Raw genomic sequence first — 23,923 nt, 5'->3', positions numbered from 1 at the left:
TTATCCGGAGCGCGAGCGATATCATCATTTGAATAGATATGTGATTCAGCTATGTTGATGCGTATGTAGTGTAGAAGGTGTGTTCTTCTGGGTGTGTTGCGTCGCATATTATATAATTAATGTTGTGGAATAAACGACCGGTTAACGAAGACGTCAACTCACTTCACGGCTTGATAACGTTGCGTTGGCGTGAGTTCCTCTTCACGTCGCGTTAACCCGTCATGTATGCTGTACGCAAGGCTGGTCACTTTCTGCGTTATCACCATAAGTGGCCCTGAAATGTACGCGATGAAACGAGATCTTTATATAGAAAGACATATTTTTTATAAACCACGTACGTTCCTGCGGTATATTCCTGTTATATATATTTATATATATTTACCGAGACATATTTTTTATATAAAATGTAATTCCTATATTACGATGACTTACAAAGTAAAAGTAAAATTAGAAAAGGAAAATTTAGCAAGTAACATTAAATTAACCAGCGAGGTTGTTATTGTTTAAATTTTCTAATAATCATACGATAGCGTTCGTACGATAGAAACAATACAATGTACAAATGATAAAACAATCTGATCATACGAAAGAAGAACACGATGCGACATTTACGATAACTCAAAGGTTACGGTAAATGTCAAGGAACTGAAATAATATCTTTCTTACAATCGTGTAGCTAATAATTTTTTAATGTACATAAATTTTGATCTGTGACACGTTCAATGACGCGTCAGTGTAAATAAAATATTCGACGAATGTACTTTAACTCTTGTACTAGAAAACATATTCATAAGAAAAAGATATTAATTATTTAGCAAAGGTGAGACACGTGTTTACTTACCAGTGATATCGAGTGTGTACGAGCCATAATTGTACATTTGTCGATGGTAATGCACGCAAGATAAGTAGAGCATCGCCGTTGTTAATACAACTCTGAAACGTATTACCAAGATGAGTTGTTAAGTTCAAAGAACAATCATTGACCGTGATAATGAGAGTAAATGTGGAAAGACTTCGGCCTTTAACATTTAACAATTATTTATAACTTGTAATAAAAATTATCTTGTTATATCTTATTATTATATACAAGTAACGATGTTCCTATTTTTATAGTTGTGTTAATAAAAGTTTCGGTTTCTCATAAAACATGCGCAGTTCAGTAATCGCTAGTTGAAATTAAAATTTATGATTAGTTCTGTAGCTATAGAGTTACAAAATACAAGAAAGATACATTTAAATGTTGTATTATACAAAAAGTTAGAAATAAATCATTTAATGGTAGAACTAGTTGAATTTACAAGAGAGTATTAGAATATAAAATATATAATAAGTAGAATATTTTTTTAATGCAAATTATAGGATATGCCTGATACTAAACGGTTTAATGCTTATTCCGTTTGAAATCGCTTAACTGTATCTCTTGAACAATAGAACTTGTCATAATAAAATTAGTTAAATTATTAGGTATTTCTTCATTTATCGGCTCGTCATTGCGATACGTGGTAAGAGAGATATATAAATTTTTAAACAAATTTCGATCTAAGTATAGGTTTGTAATTATTGTTCAAAGTACAAAGAGTATAATAAAAAGATGTTTTTGGATTTTTATTATCTACGAAGTACTATTACGAGAAGTTATAAATTTTGTAAAGGTACATTTATATTTCCATTGTATTAATTTTATTACGCGATACAAAAAGATTTGAAATTTATTTTGAGAAATTTATTATTTCTGGAAAGAAGTTGCACCGTATTTACATACTCTAAACTGATAACGTGCAAAACGGGACAGGAACTTGTATTTGTAGAATACTTACGTTTCTAAATCTTCAAAGTAAACCTTACACTCTGCTAAATTACACGTTTCAACGTAATTCACATATCTTCGTAGTTAGTGGGATAATTTTTCAAGAAAAATGTTTTTCATCGGGGAACGGTACTTTATCAAGCTGCGCAAAGCTTTCATAGGATATGAAATCTATAGTGACTAATGAAACTAATCAATGTGCCCCATAGTTATAATTATAATGAAAATATCGATATAAATAACTTGCCTCTGTATATTACGAGGATTTTGTGTGCGCATTGCTATGTAACATAAGGCGGGGAGGCCTGCAAGGTGAATCGCCTGCCTGAAAAGATACGAGTTTTCTTTTTTAATGAAGCAAGGTGGTTAAATATAGAGGGGATCCTCAGGATGCTACAAACATTCTTTTCCGTTTATCGTTTTTTTTTCTTTTTTCTTTTTAGTCTCATGCACTAATCTATACAGTTAATTCTACTGTACAGGATATGTCCACTTTTAATTAATATAATCAATGTATTTTATAATATTTTCTAAATAAAGACTTATTTCAAGCGAAGATCATTTTAACGTACGTATCTTCAACATAGCACATAATTATTAGATCGTGAATTTTCATGCACTTATGCAAAATTCGAAGGGGAAAATATATAAAGTATTCAAAATTGAGTTCTTGTTATAATTCTTAATAGGTGGAACAGATTTCTATTGAAATTTTATTTCTGCAGTTGATAGTTCATAGAACAATAAATTTGTATAAAAATCCTCAGTCTACTTATTTTCATATAATATGTTTCGTATAAAGAGATCTAGATATTATAGTTAGAACGCTTGAAGAAATACACAATGTTCGTGGAAACAATTAATTGTAAGTATTCAGATATAAATATCTCGACAATCTTCTTCAAATCGTATATTTAACAAAAAATCATTCCTATATCGAATTTATCGATATAGATGGGTAATTATTTTGATTTCTCTAAATTTAATACATAGAATCGCTACTGTTCGTACCATGGGAAAGTATTACATCTAACTTAAGATAAGTATCAATAAAAGTAAAGTTTCTAATATATCAATTAATCATGGGACATCTTGTACAATAGCATGAGCGTATAAAATGGCTTTTTCGCACAACACTATCATGCTTATCAGAGATACGACACTTTTCTCAACTAATTGATTTCTCTTTATTTACGTAGATCTGTTTACCTGCCGAAGCAGAAATATCCAAGCGCAAGGCCGATGACGAGACCAAATACATGTCTGGTGGCTGCTGTCACGGCAACTGGACTAAGAAACGTTCTCAAAAATCCAGCCAATATCAGTGCTGTGAACTGTGTTAGTAGAAAATTCACCTGCACATAATCAAGAAAATGCATATGTTACGATATTGGCCGATGAAACCTCGTGTTGAAAAAGAAGAAAATTAGATATTAACACTTCGTAGGCAAACTGGATCTATTTTTACTGTTTTGCGCTTTCAACGAATTTAGGAAGAATTCTGGTATACTTATCGATATCTCGTTGAGTTAAATATTTGAAATTTGTTACAAGAGAGATGAAAATTCACAGGAAAGAAAGTCGAGCGTGAAATTTCACGAAAATTTACTCGACGACGATTCAGTTTGCCTAACATCGTCATATTGCCAAATTTTAATGTGTTCGAATTTCAATTTAACTATCCAACTTTCAAGATAATTGCCAGTTTCAATACAAAATTCTTAATTATCTAATAACACATTAGTTGAAATTTATTCCACCTCCTGCTGCAGAAAGATCATGGTTATTACGTTCAATCATTCCTTCAAACGTCAGATGTTATTACACAAGAAATAGGCATTCGATTTCTGTCAAACAAGACTTTAATATTGCAGTAGTTTCTCGAACAATGTAACGTAAAACATAGCTTGGAATTTCATTCATACGTGATTCTAACATTTCATCATAATTTTAAAGATTCCAAAAGATCTATCTTACCCAACAAATTTCTTCAACACAATAAAATAGGAAATAAGAAATATACTCAAGTCCTATTAAGCTCGATTTACTTGACTACATTTGAAGAATCAGGAAAATAACTCAGCACTTTACCAGCATAAACTTATCTCATTTACAGAATTGCAAAAACATCTCAAATTCTTCGGTCAATAAAATTTCCTAAGTGCTAAAATCTATAAGAATAGGCTTACATACATGATGCGCATTATGACTATAATTGCAAAAATCCTATTCTCAGAGAAACGAATTACTCTAAAAATGAGAAAATTTGTAGAATTCTTTAGGATTCTTCGCTTAACGCTGCTTTATTTTTCCTTTTTGAATTCCTATGGTATTTCCTGTTAAATGAGTCTTTTAAATGCCGAACTCCGCATTTTATTTTCATAAATAATTAAGTTCATTAGCCAGGAACGCGGTTAATATCCCACTTTTAAAAGATAAATGATATACCCCATAAGTTCGTAGTTTGCACAATTGCAAGGTAAATTTTCAAAAATAGCGCTCCTAACATTATCAGTTTTCTCTATTTTTCAATTTTCAAATCGATCAATGCGACTTCCAAGTGACGCAAATTTAATTAGCAAACTAACGAGTAATTACTTTTGTAGATAATTCTTCACATTTGCAAAGATATAGTTGAGTTGCGTCACTTTCAAAGCAAAGATATAAACTGCTTCTAACATTAAGGCTTCGGTGATAAACTGACGAATGACAGAAATGATCAACGGATTATGGATGTATGTTTCGTTTCTTATCCGTAATTGGTTATTTTTTGAGTCACTCCTCACGGGGAAGAACGGGAATAACCTCGTGGCACGCAAGGAGAGATACGTCTTGAGAAATCATACTCGGGCCAAGATCAACAGTTATCTCAATCCTATGGGCCGTTTGTCACAACATTCAAGTTTCACGCATGTAGATTACAATTCTAAAAGTAGTAATCGCAAAACGTGGAAATTCTGAGTAATCACATTGGTCCCTACGGGTTTCTCTAGCTCGTAAAGAGCAACAGAATATGCATTGTACTCATATGAACTACGAAGGTCGCGTATGAAAGAGAACACGCCAGCCTATATCGTCTCTATTGTTCTTCGGTGTTTATAATGCGTCGTATTCATAGGATAAAGCACGATTTTGAAAAAAAGAGAAGAAAAAGAACTGTAAATTACGTAGGTAGAGCGTTTTATTTGAAGAACCATATATTACAGCATAATAGATTTTACAATTATTTTTGTTTACAATTTTGAAATGGTAGAATGTAATACAGCATGTTAAAAATAACGATGGAAGTTAAAAAAACAGTTGCTTCGCATGCGAAAATTACTATGAAGATTCCAACAAATTCTGCTCTCTGCGTGAAAATACGTATATATTATAAAATTTTAACAAGAATTTCTCGCCTGCTGCATTACTTACTTTATTTTTATCTTAAATGTTCATCCGTGAAGCAAATATCGTAACATGCATATATTTGTATCGTTTCCCTCGTGTACAAATAAACATAAAACAGGTCGGAATCATGCCACACTCCAATACATCGTATACGACGCTAGAATTGATCATTATGAAATTCTTTTTTTCGTTCGCTATAAAATCTTCTTAATCAGATCATTTTGCTCGTATTCAGTAATCTTCCCAATCTCAGTTTCGTTTCAAGAGACAAATAGCATAATGATGTTCTGAGAAAACCTTCAACGTAAAATGGAAATACGAAATATATATGTATCATTAATAATATTTAAAGATATCCCTCACTTACAAAATTTGATCACCATAAGAACACGGTTGGGTGAAAAGTGACGAAAAACGCAACGAATTTAACACTAAAAATACCAAAATGATTAAAATGACCAACTTGTCATTTTTTCGTAGAAATTTTATGCATTTTGTATGTATTGTTATGTATTGTACATTTATGTATTGTTAAAAAATTATTGGAGGTTCCATCAAATTATTCTGGAGCCATTAAAATATTAAAAAAAAAAAAAAAAAAAAATAAAAATACCATAAACTACAGAAATATCGAAAAAGTAAATTTCCAATTTATCAATTTCATCCTTGCAGAATCTGAAATATTCTACGAAGACTTTTTTCTCCTTATATTATACGGATATCGGTATCTATAGAACAATCGACATGAAACAATACCAAAGAAAAAAGGAAATAAAGAACGTAATTGAAAGTTATAAATAATGAAATTCTAATCTGTATTCTAATCGAACGCATAAGCAACAAAGTCCATTAACAACTGAAAATCTGCATAATGTACACTCGTATTATTGACCTCCGATGACCCGAGAGTGGGATTCCCAGAGACAATCACAGAGACACAGAAAAGCGGATAAGGAACCGACGGTGATCCCCCGGTTCCAATTGCCACAAAGAAGACAGGGAAAAAGCTTCAGCGTAAAATTGGTATATAAGAGCAAGCTCCAGCCGATTGTGGTATTGAAATCGATACAGCTCTACAAACAAGAGCATCAGAGATCTCGTGTCAAAGAGTTCCAAGTGAATCAAAAGACAATTTCCAAGATGAAATTCATCGTGCTGGCTCTCTTCTGCATGGCTGCATACGCTGCTGCTCAAGAAATTAAACCTGAAGCTGTGGAAGAATACTACGTAAGAACTTTACTATATAATTAATTTAAAAATAGCTACTTAAAAATTAACACTAAATGTGATTGAATAAATACCATTAACAAAAAAGGAAGAAATAAAACACATTAACTTCGTTCAGGAACCTTAAATAATTCGAATAGAAATCCATTCTTTAAATCCCGCTCCTATTGCACAATTCGATTAATATTAGTAGTGACATTTTTCAAATTCTCTTGCATAATAACACCAATAGCTTGCTAATAGACCGAATAAAATTTCACGTGAAAATTCTGTAAATTATCAATCGACCGATTATCTTATTTGACATAAAATCGTAAAATTATAAACTTTAAACGAAAATTCTAAAAATTTCTAGCTCGTCAATTTGCTGAAATTACTAGTTAATGTAATATTATTCCAGAACTGCCATCAAGTATCGATATTCGAAACTTCCCTTACAGCCACCATATCGCAAACTTTCCCCTTCGTCCGAATCCCTACCCACCATTTCTTCGTTCCAAATTCCTTTCTCTATCGATTCCGAATATGTTCCATGAGAAAAGGTTCTAGTCCCGTTCTTCGTTAACTGTAAATCCATATTTTTTTCTTCTCAGGGCCATCCTCGTTTACGACGACACGCCGACCCTCAAGGGTCCGTCGTTATCCAGGCACAGAAACCATTGAGCGGACCGGATCGTCGTCCATCCTTGGACGTCGATTATCATCAACGCGTATATGATAGAAACGGAGTGAACGCGGACGCGTACGGTGGACTGAATATTCGTCCAGGACAGCCTGCTCAACCACACTTGGGTGTCCAAATCGGGCGTGAATACAAGAATGGCTTCATCAGAGGATACGGTCAAGCTGAACGCGGTCCTGGCGGCAGAATCTCGCCCAGCTTCGGCATTGGTGGTGGATTCAGATTCAGACGCGACGTCGATGACGTGATGTCAGAGGAACTAGGATATTAAATCTATCTATGCGTACAGTTAACGATTAGACTACGGATTTTTCTGCAAATTCAGAATTCTTTCGGATATAATTAGCGGAACTTAGACAGAGATCCGTTTTAACGTAATATCAATTACTATTGGTATTGTCTTGTATTAATTGCATTTATTTAATATTTAATGATTATTTATTTGAGATATGCATTTACTTTGTTTCATTTCGTATACTTTATGTAATTGATAAGACATTAACGATTAAGAGATTGTACTGAAAAGAAATGATAATAAACGTAATGTAATAACATAAATGGTGTATAGTTATTTGTCGCCAATAATAAAGGTAAACGAACTTGTCGATTGCGAGTGCACATTGAGTGCAAGCGATAAGCGTTTAGAATTGAGCTAGTGCTTTTGATAGTTGAGCTTGACAATAATAAGGTCACAGTTATTGTGATACACGTATAGCATAGAAGAACGGATGATACGCGGCAAAAAAACGATTTTGCTCGTTTATTTGGATCAATATGATTTTAAAACAACCTGTGCCAAGTATTTGTGGAGAAAATTTCGTGAATTAAGTTAAGATATTACTTTTTAATAAAAATAAAAATAAAGATTCTGTTACTAAAAAGAAAATATGAAAAGGTAGATATAAATTCGCTAATTTAACCATCACACAGTAAATAAAATTCGATCCAAAACAAAATATTTGAATAACAAATACTTGTGATCTAGGAATGAAGTAGAATATATGATGTATCTTAATTTTCGACCCAGTAAATTAAAAGCACAGAACTTATCGGAGATAATTAATCAAACAATTAACTCTGGAGTTTCTAAAACAGTTCAAAAAATAATATTTGAAAGCAGAATACGATAATACTTCGTCGTAAAATGTTTAACGCGTGTCAGCTCGTAAGAGAATATACTAGGTCTCTAATATACTACCACGAAAAAAAATTTTTTCCAAGCCAATAATTTATATATAACTTAGCAGTAGTTGACGTTATAAAAAGAGCTATAAAGAAAGATATTTGACATACGCAATCACTTTATCATGATGTAGTATCGTAATATCTTAAGCGCCATTACGTATTCGAACAGTTTAATTTCTAAGCAGTGGTTCGATGCAGGATGACCAATGGAAAGCACTGATATACACGTGACTGTGTTCTGTTACGTCATTGTTATTGCGATAGGTGCTGTTTCACCTTGTTCGAGCTTGCAATTGAAATATACATCGATACGAGCTTTTAAAAGGTTAATGATACTATTGAAATTTTTTAAAAAATTATAAAAATTTTCAAGTATGGGTTACATTTGAAATATGTATATTCCTTTCATCGGAATTTCACGTGGAATTATACGGGAGTTTGATCTAAAATTCCATTAAAAACAACATACATATGTATGTTATGTACGTATTAAGTTGTTAAGTTTGTCATGTATTAACATATATATGTTATACGATACGAGTGATGCGAATATACACAAAATCATAAGAATTAATTTAGATTTCACAAGAAAAATGTACGCTAATCTCGAATGAAATTCGTAGGAACGTTTCTCGGTTATCGCTGACATCTTACTGATTTTATCTTACCATTCGAACGATCACCCCATGAAGATAAGCTATCGAACACGGTAGATCACCGTTTCGCGAATTATTACCTCGCGCTTTGCACTTTATCTTTCTTTAATCGAGAACATTTCTCTCAATTTTTATCTTTCCTTCTTCAATTTTATTGAAAATGTTCTGAGTAAAAAAAAATTTATTTTTTTCCACTTCCTTTGCATTTATAACAATAAATAATTATTGCATTTTACAAAAAGTGACTTTAGAGACATCAAAAAAATGATTGTAACACGTTGCTTTTCCTACGTATTTTCAACTTTATTATTGACACGTTTCAGAGACAGCATAAGATCTTCTACCAGCCACAAAATTATGGATTGTCGACTGGGGATATTTTTGCATCGTGTGTATGTGTGTAAGCTGAAAATTTTTTAATAGACAATATATTTAATACACGATACATGGAGATTCAATAAATATCAAACGTTACCAAAAATATTCAGTATACCAAATAAATTTATAGTTCGTACGTTTAAAATACTTCGTAATTTACAAAATTTGTAGAAGTTTCTAATTTAACACTACCTATATAAGTTCTCTTAGTCGCACAAAATTATTTGCTTCCTAGTTTTGAAGGTATAAAATATAAATTTATCAATAAATGCCTTTTATTTCGAATAAATCCGATTTTAATTTATTTAAAAATATCTAATCAAAGTTTATAAAGATAAGAACATCTCCAAAAATTTACTTCATACTTTTAAAAACAATTAATTTATAATTAAACTCTTGTTCAACTAAATTTCTATATATGAAATATTATATACAGTGTAAACTTTTATACACCGTCCGCTATCTGATACCAAGAGAATTATAAAGCCGTATAAATTAGGCTTATCTGCCTTAAACCGCCCTAATTGTTCGTAATGAATTTTGGAGCTACCATTTTAAATCACACTGAACTAGCTTCCGTACAATTATTCTTTTGTCGGATTCGTGATTCTCGACAATTTCTCAATCTTGATCGAGAAAAACTTCCCCATGTCGTACGCCACGAAAGCCATCAGAGAAGAATAACGTTTGTCCGTGGCCGATGAAATGCGATAACGCGACCAGCTGAGAGATCACTTATGTGACTGATTCTAAGATCACGTGCAGATTTTCCTTCAAGCTCGTTAGACCAACTTTCGTGATTAACCGATTATAGAGCGCGAATTCTGCGCACGCATATCTACTATCAAATGTCGTGATACCACATGTTAATACGATCATTGAAACATTTTCATTCGTGGCATTCTGGTACACCAGCGACCTTTTATTCGCTTATACGCTCTGTTAAAAATGATAAAATTGTTTGTGCGATCCGTTTAAGGAAGACAATGTCCGAATAAAAAATCTGCTATCAATTGGATCTATTAACTTTTCGTTTCCGCGTAGCTGTCGAAATAAAATTGTGTTTCAAAATAGAACTCCGACGAGGAAGGGGGGAGTTTTTAACTTAGAACAGACGACGATTCGCATTCGAGTCTTATTTTTATCCGACCAGATTATGCATTTAAAAATGTGTTGCGCATTGCATAAATTTTATTACATCTTATTCGCAGAACCGAAATACGGACATGGCGCCAAATTCACGGGATATTGTCCATAGTCTAATGCTGGTGACTCTCGTAGTAGTTAACGTATTGGTAAAATATATAATGCAAAGGGAAAATACGCTTATTATACACAAATTTACACATTTACAACAAACGTTATGAACTTGGATAATTCTTATAACACTGTGTTATTCTTAAACTGTCATGTTAAAGTAATTATACACTCTTCGAAATTATCTTTTGCATTTCATTAGTATAAAATTTCCGATTTGCGCAATAGTAAATTACTCTTCTTTCGAGTTGTACCGTAGACAGTAGCTATTTCGACACTTATGGAGAAACAGTTCATCAACTCCCTGAATGGCTGAATTGGTCCTCCAAGACCTAATTAGAGTTTAGAGTGTCCTGTTCACAAATGACTAAATTGAAGAAATCTAGAACAAGAGAGCTGGAAAAATTCAACATCTCAGAAATAATCAAGAGGTTGTACGAATCTAGTTCACGTCGCTTCTTAAAAAACAATGAAACACCAACCGATACAATGAGACTACTGTCTTCACAGCTTTTTTTTTTCTCATATGCGAACTCACTTTCTTCTTTCTTCTCCCATTTTATCATCCGCTGTTTCGCAGAAATCGAAATGGGTTAGAATAGCGATAAGGGAAATCAATTAATGTAACGGTATTTAAACTTGAACACACGTACGTACAAAACACGTTTAAACTACATTCTTGGATGTAACTGTAACTTGAGTGACGCAACGGTACCTGCTGTTCTTGCGCAAAGATGAATGGAGACCGCGTACAGTTAGTTCTTTCTTGTCTCAGCTAACAAAATACGGCTAAAGGTAGATTCGGATTTCCAAATACCGTGCAATTAGAGATTTGTTGAAGAAGAAACATACGACTAGGAAATCCTTACTTATAGTTAATATGACGACGACTCCAACTCTGAAAAGAAGACACGAGAAAATCATCTTGATTTCTCACATAGAAATCATAAACACGAAGCAATTTGTCGATCTTCAAGCGTTGACGATCAATCTTATAAAATGACTTTGTCATGTGCTTTCAACGATACGGACATCGATGCTGCTTTATTTCTAACATGGTTAAAGACGCTTATATTTCTCTCTGTCATCTGTTGTCAAATGGGATATTGTATTTTGAAATAATGCGACTAGAAACGAACAATGTTAAAATGTAATTTTGTGTTGGAATAGTTGAATAGCAATTAACGTGAATGAATCGTTTCCGATTCAAAACAAATCATGGATATAAAAACGAATTTGAAACGAGCGTTAATTCATTTACACGATGAATAAATTCATAGAAATGAGTGTTCTTTGCATAAATAATCTTTCCTTTCTTGAGTAATATAACGGATTTTCTTTCCAGAGAGCAATACCATTAACATGCTAATTTGTACAAATCTCATTTTTTATATAGATTATAATCGCATAAGTGGAAAGTTACTTTATGTTAGAACGGGTCAAAATTTAAAGAGTAAAACGGGGCAAACGGAGCAATTTTATAAAAATAAATTATAATTTACAAGAAAAGAGAATGTACGATATAATTTAACGTAATGTAACAGACGAACGTTTAATACAGATATAGTACCTAACAAAAATTTTGCTTGCATACAAATATCAATTTTAAACTTTCTTCTGTCCGTCACTATACATATACAAGTACATTATTAATTTTTGTAATTTTAATTTAATACGTAACATTTAATACGCGTGAAAGTTAAGAGGAAATTCTAAAGATATATTTATTTGGAGTACATACGTGTAAATTGTATGGAAAAAGTTTTGTAAGAATTGCTCGGCACAGAAATTCGATTGACAGTATAGTAAGCGCGAAACGCTAAAAGTGAAATAAGAAGATAGAGAAAATACAACTTTTTAGAAAACTGCTAAGTCAACAACTTGTAGCAGAGAGAAATGAAAGTGCAGAAATTGTGAGTTACACTGTTACAAGTTACATGTTATCTTAAATACTTTTCAACGTTATAGGATCAAAACTTCTCTTGACTTTAAAATGTAATTACTTTTTAATTATTTCACAAAATTAACTTTCATTATAATTATCCAGACGAGTGATATGTACATATACTTTGCCATATTATAATAGACTAAGTATATTATATCATACATATCACATAATACTAATGTTTCTTCAAATTTATGTTAGTGTAATTAAAGCCTGCGATTTGAAATAAACTTTATAAGAACGTTATAAAACTATGATATCAGATTTACTGATAATAACACTTTCTACGTGATAAATAATATCTTCCGCTGCAAAAAGACAGTGGTTATTACGTTCAATCATTCCTTCAAACGTCAGATGTTATTACACAAGAAATAGGCATTCGATTTCTGTCAAACAAGACTTTAATATTGCAGTAGTTTCTCGAACAATGTAACGTAAAACATAGCTTGGAATTTCATTCATACGTGATTCTAACATTTCATCATAATTTTAAAGATTCCAAAAGATCTATCTTACCCAACAAATTTCTTCAACACAATAAAATAGGAAATAAGAAATATACTCAAGTCCTATTAAGCTCGATTTACTTGACTACATTTGAAGAATCAGGAAAATAACTCAGCCCTTTACCAGCATAAATTTATCTCATTTACAGAACTGCAAAAACATCTCAAATTCTTCGGTCAATAAAATTTCCTAAGCGCTAAAATCTATAAGAATAGGCTTACATACACGATGCGCATTATGACTATAATTGCAAAAATCCTATTCTCAGAGAAACGAATTACTCTAAAAATGAGAAAATTTGTAGAATTCTTTAGGATTCTTCGCTTAACGCTGCTTTATTTTTCCTTTTTGAATTCCTATGGTATTTCCTGTTAAATGAGTCTTTTAAATGCCGAACTCCGCATTTTATTTTCATAAATAATTAAGTTCATTAGCCAGGAACGCGGTTAATATCCCACTTTTAAAAGATAAATGACATAAGTTCGTAGTTTGCACAATTGCAAGGTAAATTTTCAAAAATAGCGCTCCTAACATTATCAGTTTTCTCTATTTTTCGATTTTTAAATCGATCAATTCGACTTCCAAGTGACGCAAATTTAATTAGCAAACTAACGTGTAATTACGTTTGTAGATAATTCTTCACATTTGCAAAGATATAGTTGAGTTGCGTAACTTACAAAACAAAGATATAAGTTACCTCTCATATTAAGGCTTCGATGATAAACTGACGAATGACAGAAATGATCAACGGACTATGGATGTATTTTTCTTTTCTTATCGGGAATTGGTTATTTTCTGAGTCAGTTCTCACGGAGAAGAACTGGAATAACCTCGTGGCACGTAGTGAGAGATACGTCTTGCGAAATCATACTCGCGTCAAGTTTAATCGTTATGTCAATCATATGGATCGTTTGTCACAACATTCATATTTCACGCATGTAGATTAGAATTCTAAAAGTAGTGATCGCAAAACTGGGAAATTTTGAGTAACCACTTTGGTCCCCACGGGCTTTTCCAGTTCGTAAAGAGCAACAGAATGTGTATTGTACTCGTACGAACTACGAAGGTCGCGTATGAAAGAGAGCACGCTAGCCTACATTATCTCTATTGTTCTACGGTGTTTATAATGCGTCGTATTCATAGGATAAAGCACAAATTTTAAAAAAAGAAACAAAAACCTCTGTAAATTACGTAGGTAGAGCGTTATATTTGAAGAACCATATATTACAATCTACAATTTTAAAATAGTAGAATGTAATACAGCATATTAAAAACAACGATGAAAGTTAAAAAAAAATGTTGCTTCGCACGCGAAAATTATTACGAAGATAATTTTAATTACGTACTATGTTCTCTGCATGAAAATACATATATATTATATAATTTTAAGAAGAATTTCTCGTCTGATGCATCACTTACTTTATATTTATCTTAAATACTCATCCATGAAACAAATATAGTAACATACATATATTTGTATCGTTTCCCGCGTATGTAAATGAAAACAAAACAGGTCGGAATCATGCCACATTCCAATACATCGTATAAGACGCTAAAATTGACCATTATGAAATTTCTTTTTTTCGTTCGTTATAAAATCTTCTTAATCAGATCATTTTGCTCGTGTTTAGAGCGTTTTGTGAGAATAAGGCGGTGTATGACGTAATTTAGTGTTCCAAGAATATTAGATTTGGAGAGCCAAAAGTGTCAATTACATGATAACGCGATACTGCGATTAAAAAAATAATGTACTTATCTAAATCCGCACTATCTTGTACACCGGCGCAAATTTCATTTCGCACTAAGTGAATCATAATTTAATGTTCTTGAAGCCATTCGATATTCGTACGAAGATTTTACGAAGATTTTACGAATATTCTACGAAGACTTCCTTTTCCTTGTATTATACGGATATCGGTATCTATATAACGATCTACATGAAACAATATCAAAGAAAAAAGGAAATAAAGAACGTAATTGAAAGCTATAAATAATGAAATTCTAATCTGTATTCTAATCGAACGCATAAGCAACAAAGTCCATGAACAACTGAAAATATGCATAATGTACACTCGTATTATTGACCTCCGATGACTCGAGAGTGGGATTCCCAGAGATAATCACAGAGACACAGAAAAGCGGATAAGGAACCGACGGTGATCCCCCGGTTCCAATTGCCACAAAGAAGACAGGGAAAAAGCTTCAGCGTAAAATTGGTATATAAGAGCAAGCTCCAGCCGATTGTGGTATTGAAATCGATCAGCTCTACAAACAAGAGCATCAGAGATCTCGTGTCAAAGAGTTCCAAGTGAATCAAAAGACAATTTCCAAGATGAAATTCATCGTGCTGGCTCTCTTTTGCATGGCTGCATACGCTGCTGCTCAAGAAATTGAACCTGAAGCTGTGGAAGAATACTACGTAAGAACTTTACTATATAATTAATTTTAAAATTGCTACTTAAAAATTAACACTAAATGTGATTGAAATAATATTATAATAGAATAGTAGTTGGATAATTAGTAATTTTTAAATCTGTAACTCTGTAATAATTTGAAAATTGCGTATGGATTGATTACAAATATACAACTTAAAAATATCATTAAGCGAGAATTGTTTACGAAAATCTATAATAGAACGAATTTGAGAATTTTCAAGAATTTTCCAACGCTACATCTTAAACTTAACATTTTTATTCTTGTGTCACGTTAACGCATCAACCCTTTGAATACTATGAACGCATATATTAACCTATTAAATACCATTAACAAAAAAGGAAGAAATAAAACACATTAACTTCGTTCAGGAACCTTAAATAATTCGAATAGAAATCCATTCTTTAAATCCCGCTCCTATTGCACAATTCGATTAATATTAGTAGTGACATTTTTCAAATTCTCTTGCATAATGACACCAACAGCTTACTAATAGACCGAATAAAATTTCACGTGAAAATTCTGTAAATTATCAATCGACCGATTATCTTATTTGACATAAAATCGTAAAATTACAAACTTTAAACGAAAATTCTAAAAATTTCTAGCTCGTCAATTTGCTGAAATTACTAGTTAATGTAATATTATTCCAGAACTGCCATCAAGTATCGATATTCGAAACTTCCCTTACAGCCACCATATCGCAAACTTTCCCCTTCGTCCGAATCCCTACCCACCATTTCTTCGTTCCAAATTCCTTTCTCTATCGATTCCGAATATGTTCCACGAGAAAAGGTTCTAGTCCCGTTCATCGTTAACTGTGAATCTATATTTTTTTCTTCTCAGGGCTATCCTCGTTTTCGACGACACGCCGACCCTCAAGGGTCCGTCGTTATCCAGGGACAGAAACCATTGAGCGGACCGGATCGTCGTCCATCCTTGGACGTCGATTATCATCAACGCGTATATGATAGAAACGGAGTGAACGCGGACGCGTACGGTGGACTGAATATTCGTCCAGGACAGCCTGCTCAACCACACTTGGGTGTCCAAATCGGGCGTGAATACAAGAATGGCTTCATCAGAGGATACAGCCAGGCTGAACGCGGTCCTGGCGGCAGAATCTCGCCCAGCTTCGGCATTGGTGGTGGATTCAGATTCAGACGCGACGTCGATGACGTGATGTCAGAGGAACTAGGATATTAAATCTATCTATGCGTACAGTTAACGATTAGACTACGGATTTTTCTGCAAATTCAGAATTCTTTCGAACACAATTAGTGGAACTTAGACAGAGATCCGTTTTAACGTAATATCAATTACTATTGGTATTGTCTTGTATTAATTGCATTTATTTAGTATTTAATGATTATTTATTTGAGATATGCATTTACTTTATTTCATTTCGTATATTTTATGTAATTGATAAAACATTAACGATTAAGAGATTGTACTGAAAAGAAATGATAATAAACGTAATGTAATAACATAAATGGTGTATAGTTATGTGTCACCAATGATAAAGGTAAACGAACTTGTCGAGCGCAAATGAACTTTTAGCGCATTGAGTACAAGCGATAAGCGTTTAGAATGTAACTAGTGCTTTTGATAGCTGAGTTTGACAATGATGAGGTTACAGTTATTGGAATATACGTATAGCATATATAGAATAACGGATGATACGCGAAAAAAAAACGATTTTGCACGTTTATTTGGATCAATATGATTTTAAAACAACCTGTGCCAAGTACTTTTGAGAAAAAATTTCAAAAATTAAGTTAAAATATTACTTTTCAATAAAAATAAAAATAATGATAAATTACATAAAAATAAAAATAAATATACTGTTACTAAAAAGAAGATATGAAAAAGTAGATATAAATTCGCTAATTTAAACGTTACACAATATGTAAAGATCGATCCAAAACAAAATATTTGAATAGCAAGTATAAAGCTGTATAAATTAGGTCTACCTGTCTTAAACTACCCTAATTGTTCATATTGAATTTTGGAACTACCATTTTAAGTCACACTGAACTAGCTTCCGTACAATTATTCTTTTGTCGGATTCGTGATTCTCGACAATTTCTCAGTCTTGATCGAGAAAAACTTCCCCATGTCGTACGCCACGAAAGCCATCAGAGAAGAATAACGTTTGACCGTGGCCGATGAAATGCGATAACGTGACCAGCTGAGAGATCACTTATGTGACTGATTCTAAGATCACGTGCAGATTTTCCTTCAAGCTCGTTAGACCAACTTTCGTGATTAACCGATTATAGAGCGCGAATTCTGCGCACGCATATCTACTATCAAATGTCGTGATACCACATGTTAATACGATCATTGAAACATTTTCATTCGTGGCATTCTGGTACACCAGCGACCTTTTATTCGCCTATACGATCTGTTAAAAATAATAAAATTGTTTGTGCGATCCGTTTGAGGAAGACAATGTCCGAATAAAAAATCTGCTGTCAATTGGATCTATTAACTTTTCGTTTCCGCGTAGCTGTCGAAATAAAATTGTGTTTCAAAATAGAACTCTGACGAGGAAGGGGGGAGTTTTTAACTTAGAACAGACGACGATTCACATTCGAGTCTTATTTTTATCTGACCAGATTATACATTTAAAAATGTGTTGCGCATTGCATAAATTTTATTACATCTTATTCGCAGAACCGAAATACGGACATGGCGCCAAAGTCACGGGATATTGTCCATAGTCTAATGCTAGTGACTGTCGTAGCAGCTAACGTATTGGTAGAATATATAATGCAAAGGGAAAATACGCTTATTATACACAAATTTACACATTTACAACAAACGTTATGAACTTGGATAATTCTTATAACACTGTGTTATTCTTAAACTGCCATGTTAAAATAATTATACTCTCTTCGAAATTATCTTTTGCATTTCATTAGTATAAAATTTCCGATTTGCGCAATAATAAATTACTCTTCTTTCGAGTTGTACCGTAGACAGTAGCTATTTCGACACTTATGGAGAAACAGTTCATCAACTCCCTGAATGGCTGAATTGGTCCTCCAAGACCTAATTAGAGTTTAGAGTGTCCTGTTCACAAATGACTAAATTGAAGAAATCTAGAACAAGAGAGCTGGTAAAATTCGACATCTCAGAAATAATCAAAAGATTGTACGAATCTAGTCCACGTCGCTTCTTAAAAAACAATGAAACACCAACCGATACAATGAGACTACTGTCTTCACAGCTTTTTTTTCTTTTTTCTCATATGCGAACTCACTTTCTTCTTTCTTCTCCCGTTTTATCATCCGCTGTTTCGCAGAAATCGAAATGGGTTAGAATAGCGATAAGGGAAATCAATTAATGTAACGGTATTTAAACTTGAACACACGTACGTACAAAACACGTTTAAACTACATTCTTGGACGTAACTATAACTTTAGTGACGCAACGGTACCTGATGTTCTTGCGCAAAGATGAATGTAGACAGCGAACAGTTAGTTCTTTCTTGTCTCAGCTAACAAAATACGGCTAAAGGTAGATTCGGATTTCCAAATACCGTGCAATTAAAGATTTGTTGAAGAAGAAACATACGACTAGGAAATCCTTACTTATAGTTAATATGACGACGACTCCAACTCTGAAAAGAAGGCACGAGAAAATCATCTTGATTTCTCACATAGAAATGATAAACACGAAGCAATTTGTCGATCATCAAGCGTTGACGATCAATCTTATAAAATGACCTTGTCATGTGCTTTCAACGATACGGACATCGATGCTGCTTTATTTCTAACATGGTCAAAGACGCTTATATTTCTCTCTGTCATCTGTTGTCAAATGGGATATTGTATTTTGAAATAATGCGACTAGAAACGAACAATGTTAAAATGTAATTTTGTGTTGGAATAGTTGAATAGCAATTAACGTGAATGAATCGTTTCTGATTCAAAACAAACCATGGATATAAAAACGAATTTGAAACGAGCGTTAATTCATTTACACGATGAATAAATTCATAGAAATGAGTGTTCTTTGCATAAATAATCTTTCCTTTCTCGAGTAATATAACACGGATTTCCTTTCCAGAGAGCAATTCCATTAAAACGCTAACTGTTACATGTTATCCTAAATACTTTTCGACATTATACGATCAAAACTTCTCTTGACTTTAAAATGTGATTACTCCCGAATTATTTCTCAAAATTAACTTTTATTAAAATTATCCAGACGTCTTTATTCTAAAAATTTAGTCGAGTAATTCGAATATAGATGTTAGTACGAACTCCGCAATAACAAACTACACAAGCTTAATGAAAATAAACCCTATAGCATAAGCTATAATGGAAAAGAAAGTTACCACTGTTAAAACTAATCTCTTGTACACCTTATATATCAATGAATATATATTAATTTACATAGATACGTTCATATGGAAAACAAGCATTATGTTGATTAATAATTTCCGTGCACTTTGCACGCGGCTCTCGAACTAATTTACTTAGTATCAATGACGATTTATTTCGCCATGAGGGTCCAAGATGAATAGATCACGCTGAACGCGATACTCGGTTCGTCGGAGGCCAATGATCTCTGCTCGTTTCTTCGTAGTTACACGACGCAAACTATACTTCACGAGTATTTTTTTGCAAGCTCAGCTTTTTATTTCAAATCGTAATACGATCAACTGCATGCAGTTTTATCTTAAGTTACCTTTCATTAACTGCATTTTTAGTTAATACATATACCATGAGCATAAATTCATGGTACGCAGGTAAAATCAAAAAAATTTTATTACTTAAAACAAGATGAAAAATCAGGAATAACAAAATTGCGTTAGTTTTATTTTTAAGAACGTCGAATATTGAAAACTTGACAAGCAAACGTGTATTTGACTAATTTCTAACTAGATAAAAAAAGACAATTGGCAGGTGGCTACTCTACACTTTGCATGCTAAGATATGTCGAAAATATAGAATAAAACTTTTTTTTTATCTGACGTCTTGTATTCGAGAAAATTAAACTTGAAAACTTTTTGACCAAACACCAATGAAAAACTGTTATTCTACACTTTTTTCTTATACTGGTATATGAAATAACTTATTGTCAATTGTCTATTTCTGTATATCTAAGAATTGTTCAAATACACGTGTATACGTATACTTGACAAGCTCTTAAATTTGACTTTCTTAAAAAAAAATACCTCCAACGCAATTTTGTTATTCTTGATTTTTGCTTTATATTTATCTATCCAGTCTGTCTGATTTTACTTGTACCATAAACTTATGCCCACGATACATATAAAAATCATTCGTATATCTTTTATCGAGTAACAGAGAACGTAACTATTTATAAATATTTTTTTGCAAATATATTTTTCAGATGTACTTTTTTACGTTTACAGTTCTACAGATATAAAATTTGGAGCGCACTGAAAACCGTTCACTGCGCTGAACGTTACGCTATATTTCAAGATATATTTACAGATAGATCTCACACAAGCAATGATCAGAATAATCTATATCCTGTACAATTTAAAATCCGTAGCGTGATGTTGAAAATGATATAATAAACATTTATAATCGATATCACGATAATACGTTTACAAATTTCAAATTTAAAAAATTAACAAATTTATCAACTAAAACTATATGCAATATAACTATGTGTATATGTGGAAAATACTCTAAAAAAACTGAAAAACAGTGAACATGCATTTTAATAAGTAATATAAAAGGTATATTGTAACTACTATTCTGTCATTCAGTGATCAAACTTACTTTTCCTACTTCATATGCAACAACCGTTTATTTATCAAAGAATAATTATTAATGTCAAGATGACGTCAGCTTGATAATTACTCACTTAGATTGTTTGTTATTCAGATTATGTACATAATAGATTATATAGATACTATTATTACTACAGAATTATTTCATTCATTATAGAAGTAATATAAATCATCATCAATGAATATCATTCAAATCATGATGTTGAACAAATACGCAATCGTGATATCGCTATTTTAACTTTGGCATTTGATAACAGTTTATATGGAACTCATACGAATATAGATAAGTTCATAGAACGACGTTATTAATCAGTTAAATACCTCGTGTTACGTGATATAATCGTCTGAATTGCGTCAATTAAATGAAGTCATAGAGTAAATAAAATAAAAAATATTAGTCAATCTAAATATTCAATACTAGAGATTTGGATCTACGTGTATACATATTCTTACTTTACTATTTATCAACTCACTTGAAAGTGTTGAATTTAGGGCGTTATTTCATAATTATTACGTATATACAACATTATACTTTAATAATTTATTAAATTATTTAGACGATAAATATATTTACTTTTCGTAAAATCGGATTCATGTTTCTGTACATTGTACCTCGTTTAGGAAACTAACCGAAGGGATATATCTTTATCGTTAATATCTAATTAACAAGGATCAATTTTTCTCAACAAAATGCAAGAAACACGAGAGTTTTAAGAATGTTAATTGTGTTAACCAAAATGATTATCAAGGTATCAATTTTTGATAAGAATGCTATTAATTAGTATCCTAAAAAAAGGCAATCAAAAGTAGGCTAGAGAATTAATAAGTCATGAATCAGCCAAAGGAATCTTAATTTAGGATATTCAGTATTTAACAACTGTGACTAAAATTGTTCAAATATCGCTGGTATCAAAGGAAGAAGTCTTTTTTCAATATAACGTATTTTCTGAGAAAATGATATCGGGAAATGATAAAGTATTTCGGAAAATGTTTCTGGATACAAATACATGCTCGGTTAATATTCGTGATACGGACTTGGATGAAGAACAAGACCATAAACCAAACCAGATCAACATGTTTTTCGGTGCATCGCTAATACGTAATTCTATGTACAATAACGGAACACCTAAAGAATGTGGTTTTTTTGTAGATGACTATAAGTTAATGGAAACGAAACGGGAAACAACTCACGTTGCTCCCAAAAATAGAGAACGGTTGGGTTCTCCTCTGTATCTTTCTAGACGCGTTATAACATATACAACCTTAGTTCGCAATGTATTCTTTAACAAGGACCGATCGTAGAGCGTGTTATATAACCGTTCCTCGATCACACCTCCACACAAACATTGAAGTTAAATCCTGTTCCTCGCTACATTGAGAACAAATCAGTAGAATTAGCAACTACGAAACAGGGTCACCTTGTTGAGCTCATTGTCAGCCGATAGCGAATGAATCAGATACGATTATGTTTGCATAGTTACCAAATAGTTGTGGAAAAACAATTGCATATTTCTTATTTCTTATTTGCTCCTTTTTTTCTCACCTTTTTATACTAGCCTTGCACGAATAGTATGATCGGTGTATTTAAACATAGCTCTTTGAAATTCTTTTATAATCATTGAAAATAGTTCTGGGCCCTCTTGTACATTACTTTCAGCTACTGGTTGTATGATAACTAATAAGTAAAAAGACAGATATTCTCAGGTGACAAAATGAAATAGACCTTATAACTTAACACTGAAAATAAGAGATTTTCGTTCTTAAGAGTCCTCTTAAGTATACTTTTGTTGCAATTTAAAAAAAATCACCGAAGGATAATGCTGTTACTATGTTAAACAAAAATCCAAAGATATTTATCTTTCGTTAAAAAGGAAAAGTTTGTATATGATTATACTCTTGTTGGTGAAAGTAATAGAAATTGCTAATAATAATTTTTACCGAATCGTGAATGGATGAAAATGAACCGTTCTTCGCGCAATAATTCATCAACTATATAATAATATTAGTAAATTAACAAGTTACAAATTATGTCAAGTTAAATTAAAGAGTTACAAGTGATAGATTTCTATTTTGTGACTATATTTTTGTGATGATTAAATATAATAATTAAATGACTTGTAATTTGTAAGATTTACTTGCAAATATTCATTTGCTTCGTTATTAAACTCATTTTACTGTTATATAACTCGTGAAATTTCTTTCCATCCAGACTTTGTTTCGATGTTATTACGATATTATTTATAACCATTGACAATAATAACTTTCCTATCGTTCGCCTATTATTAAATAATAATAAAAAGATTTAATTGCATTTGTTTAACTTTATTAATTTCTAGAATAAAAAAAATGTAATGATGTGAAATTTAATCCACGATAGCATAAATTTCTTCCGATAATAACTTTCAAAAGTTAATACTGGAAAATTAATAGTAAAAAACTTACGATTTCTAACTTGTACAATTTCACTAAGAATATCAGTTCAATAGTGAAAAATAATTCTAGCTCTATTACTTGTATTGTATTAAAATTTATTCAGTAGTAATGATTAATATCATAAATGAATGGATCGACTCATGGAAATTCACCGAATTAATTAAAAGTGCAATTGGAAAAATGTAGCGATCAAGCTGTGAGCTCAGCACACGATAAACCCACTTCTTCTTATACGTTCCTT

The 23,923-nt window shown here is 32.1% G+C and overlaps 3 protein-coding genes across 5 annotated transcripts in view; 2 read left to right on the top strand and 1 right to left on the bottom strand.

Moving 5' to 3' along the window:
• Positions 1-23,923, bottom strand: part of Oys (lysophospholipid acyltransferase 6) — a 32,270-nt gene that overhangs the window by 4,478 nt on the left and 3,869 nt on the right. Inside the window, exons 2-5 of one of the 3 annotated variants that reach the window (XM_072008606.1) lie at positions 3,017-3,162; positions 2,055-2,132; positions 842-933; positions 163-274 (exon numbers count right to left, since the gene is read on the bottom strand). In XM_072008606.1, the coding sequence (XP_071864707.1) occupies positions 163-274; positions 842-933; positions 2,055-2,132; positions 3,017-3,162 (428 nt within the window). The remainder of the gene's footprint in view (positions 1-162; positions 275-841; positions 934-2,054; positions 2,133-3,016; positions 3,163-23,923) is intronic. The other 2 variants (XM_072008588.1, XM_072008597.1) reach the window with 2 other exon arrangements.
• On the top strand, positions 6,080-7,664 carry LOC139998093 (uncharacterized). Its single transcript, XM_072022359.1, has 3 exons — positions 6,080-6,446; positions 6,780-6,803; positions 6,962-7,664. Exons 1-3 carry the CDS (start codon positions 6,095-6,097, stop codon positions 7,375-7,377), a joined length of 792 nt encoding a protein of 263 aa, XP_071878460.1. The 5' UTR covers positions 6,080-6,094; the 3' UTR covers positions 7,378-7,664.
• LOC139989815 (hymenoptaecin-like) lies at positions 15,276-16,963 on the top strand. Its single transcript, XM_072008453.1, has 2 exons — positions 15,276-15,456; positions 16,317-16,963. Exons 1-2 carry the CDS (start codon positions 15,370-15,372, stop codon positions 16,674-16,676), a joined length of 447 nt encoding a protein of 148 aa, XP_071864554.1. The 5' UTR covers positions 15,276-15,369; the 3' UTR covers positions 16,677-16,963.

The sequence above is a fragment of the Bombus fervidus genome, chromosome 1, assembly GCF_041682495.2.
Source record: "Bombus fervidus isolate BK054 chromosome 1, iyBomFerv1, whole genome shotgun sequence".
NCBI classification, from domain to species: Eukaryota; Metazoa; Arthropoda; class Insecta; order Hymenoptera; family Apidae; genus Bombus; species Bombus fervidus.
Note: the sequence above shows the minus strand (reverse complement) of the source record. Positions and strands in the feature narration are given on the sequence as shown.

Coding starts and splice junctions, on each gene's coding strand:
- LOC139998093 (XM_072022359.1), top strand. CDS start 6,095: ATGACCCGAGAGTGGGATTCCCAGAGACAATCACAGAGACACAGAAAA. Junction 6,447..6,779: donor AAGAACTTTACTATATAATT/AATTTAAAAATA, acceptor AAAAATTTCTAG/CTCGTCAATTTGCTGAAATT. Junction 6,804..6,961: donor TCAATTTGCTGAAATTACTA/GTTAATGTAATA, acceptor ATGTTCCATGAG/AAAAGGTTCTAGTCCCGTTC.
- LOC139989815 (XM_072008453.1), top strand. CDS start 15,370: ATGAAATTCATCGTGCTGGCTCTCTTTTGCATGGCTGCATACGCTGCT. Junction 15,457..16,316: donor AAGCTGTGGAAGAATACTAC/GTAAGAACTTTA, acceptor TTTTCTTCTCAG/GGCTATCCTCGTTTTCGACG.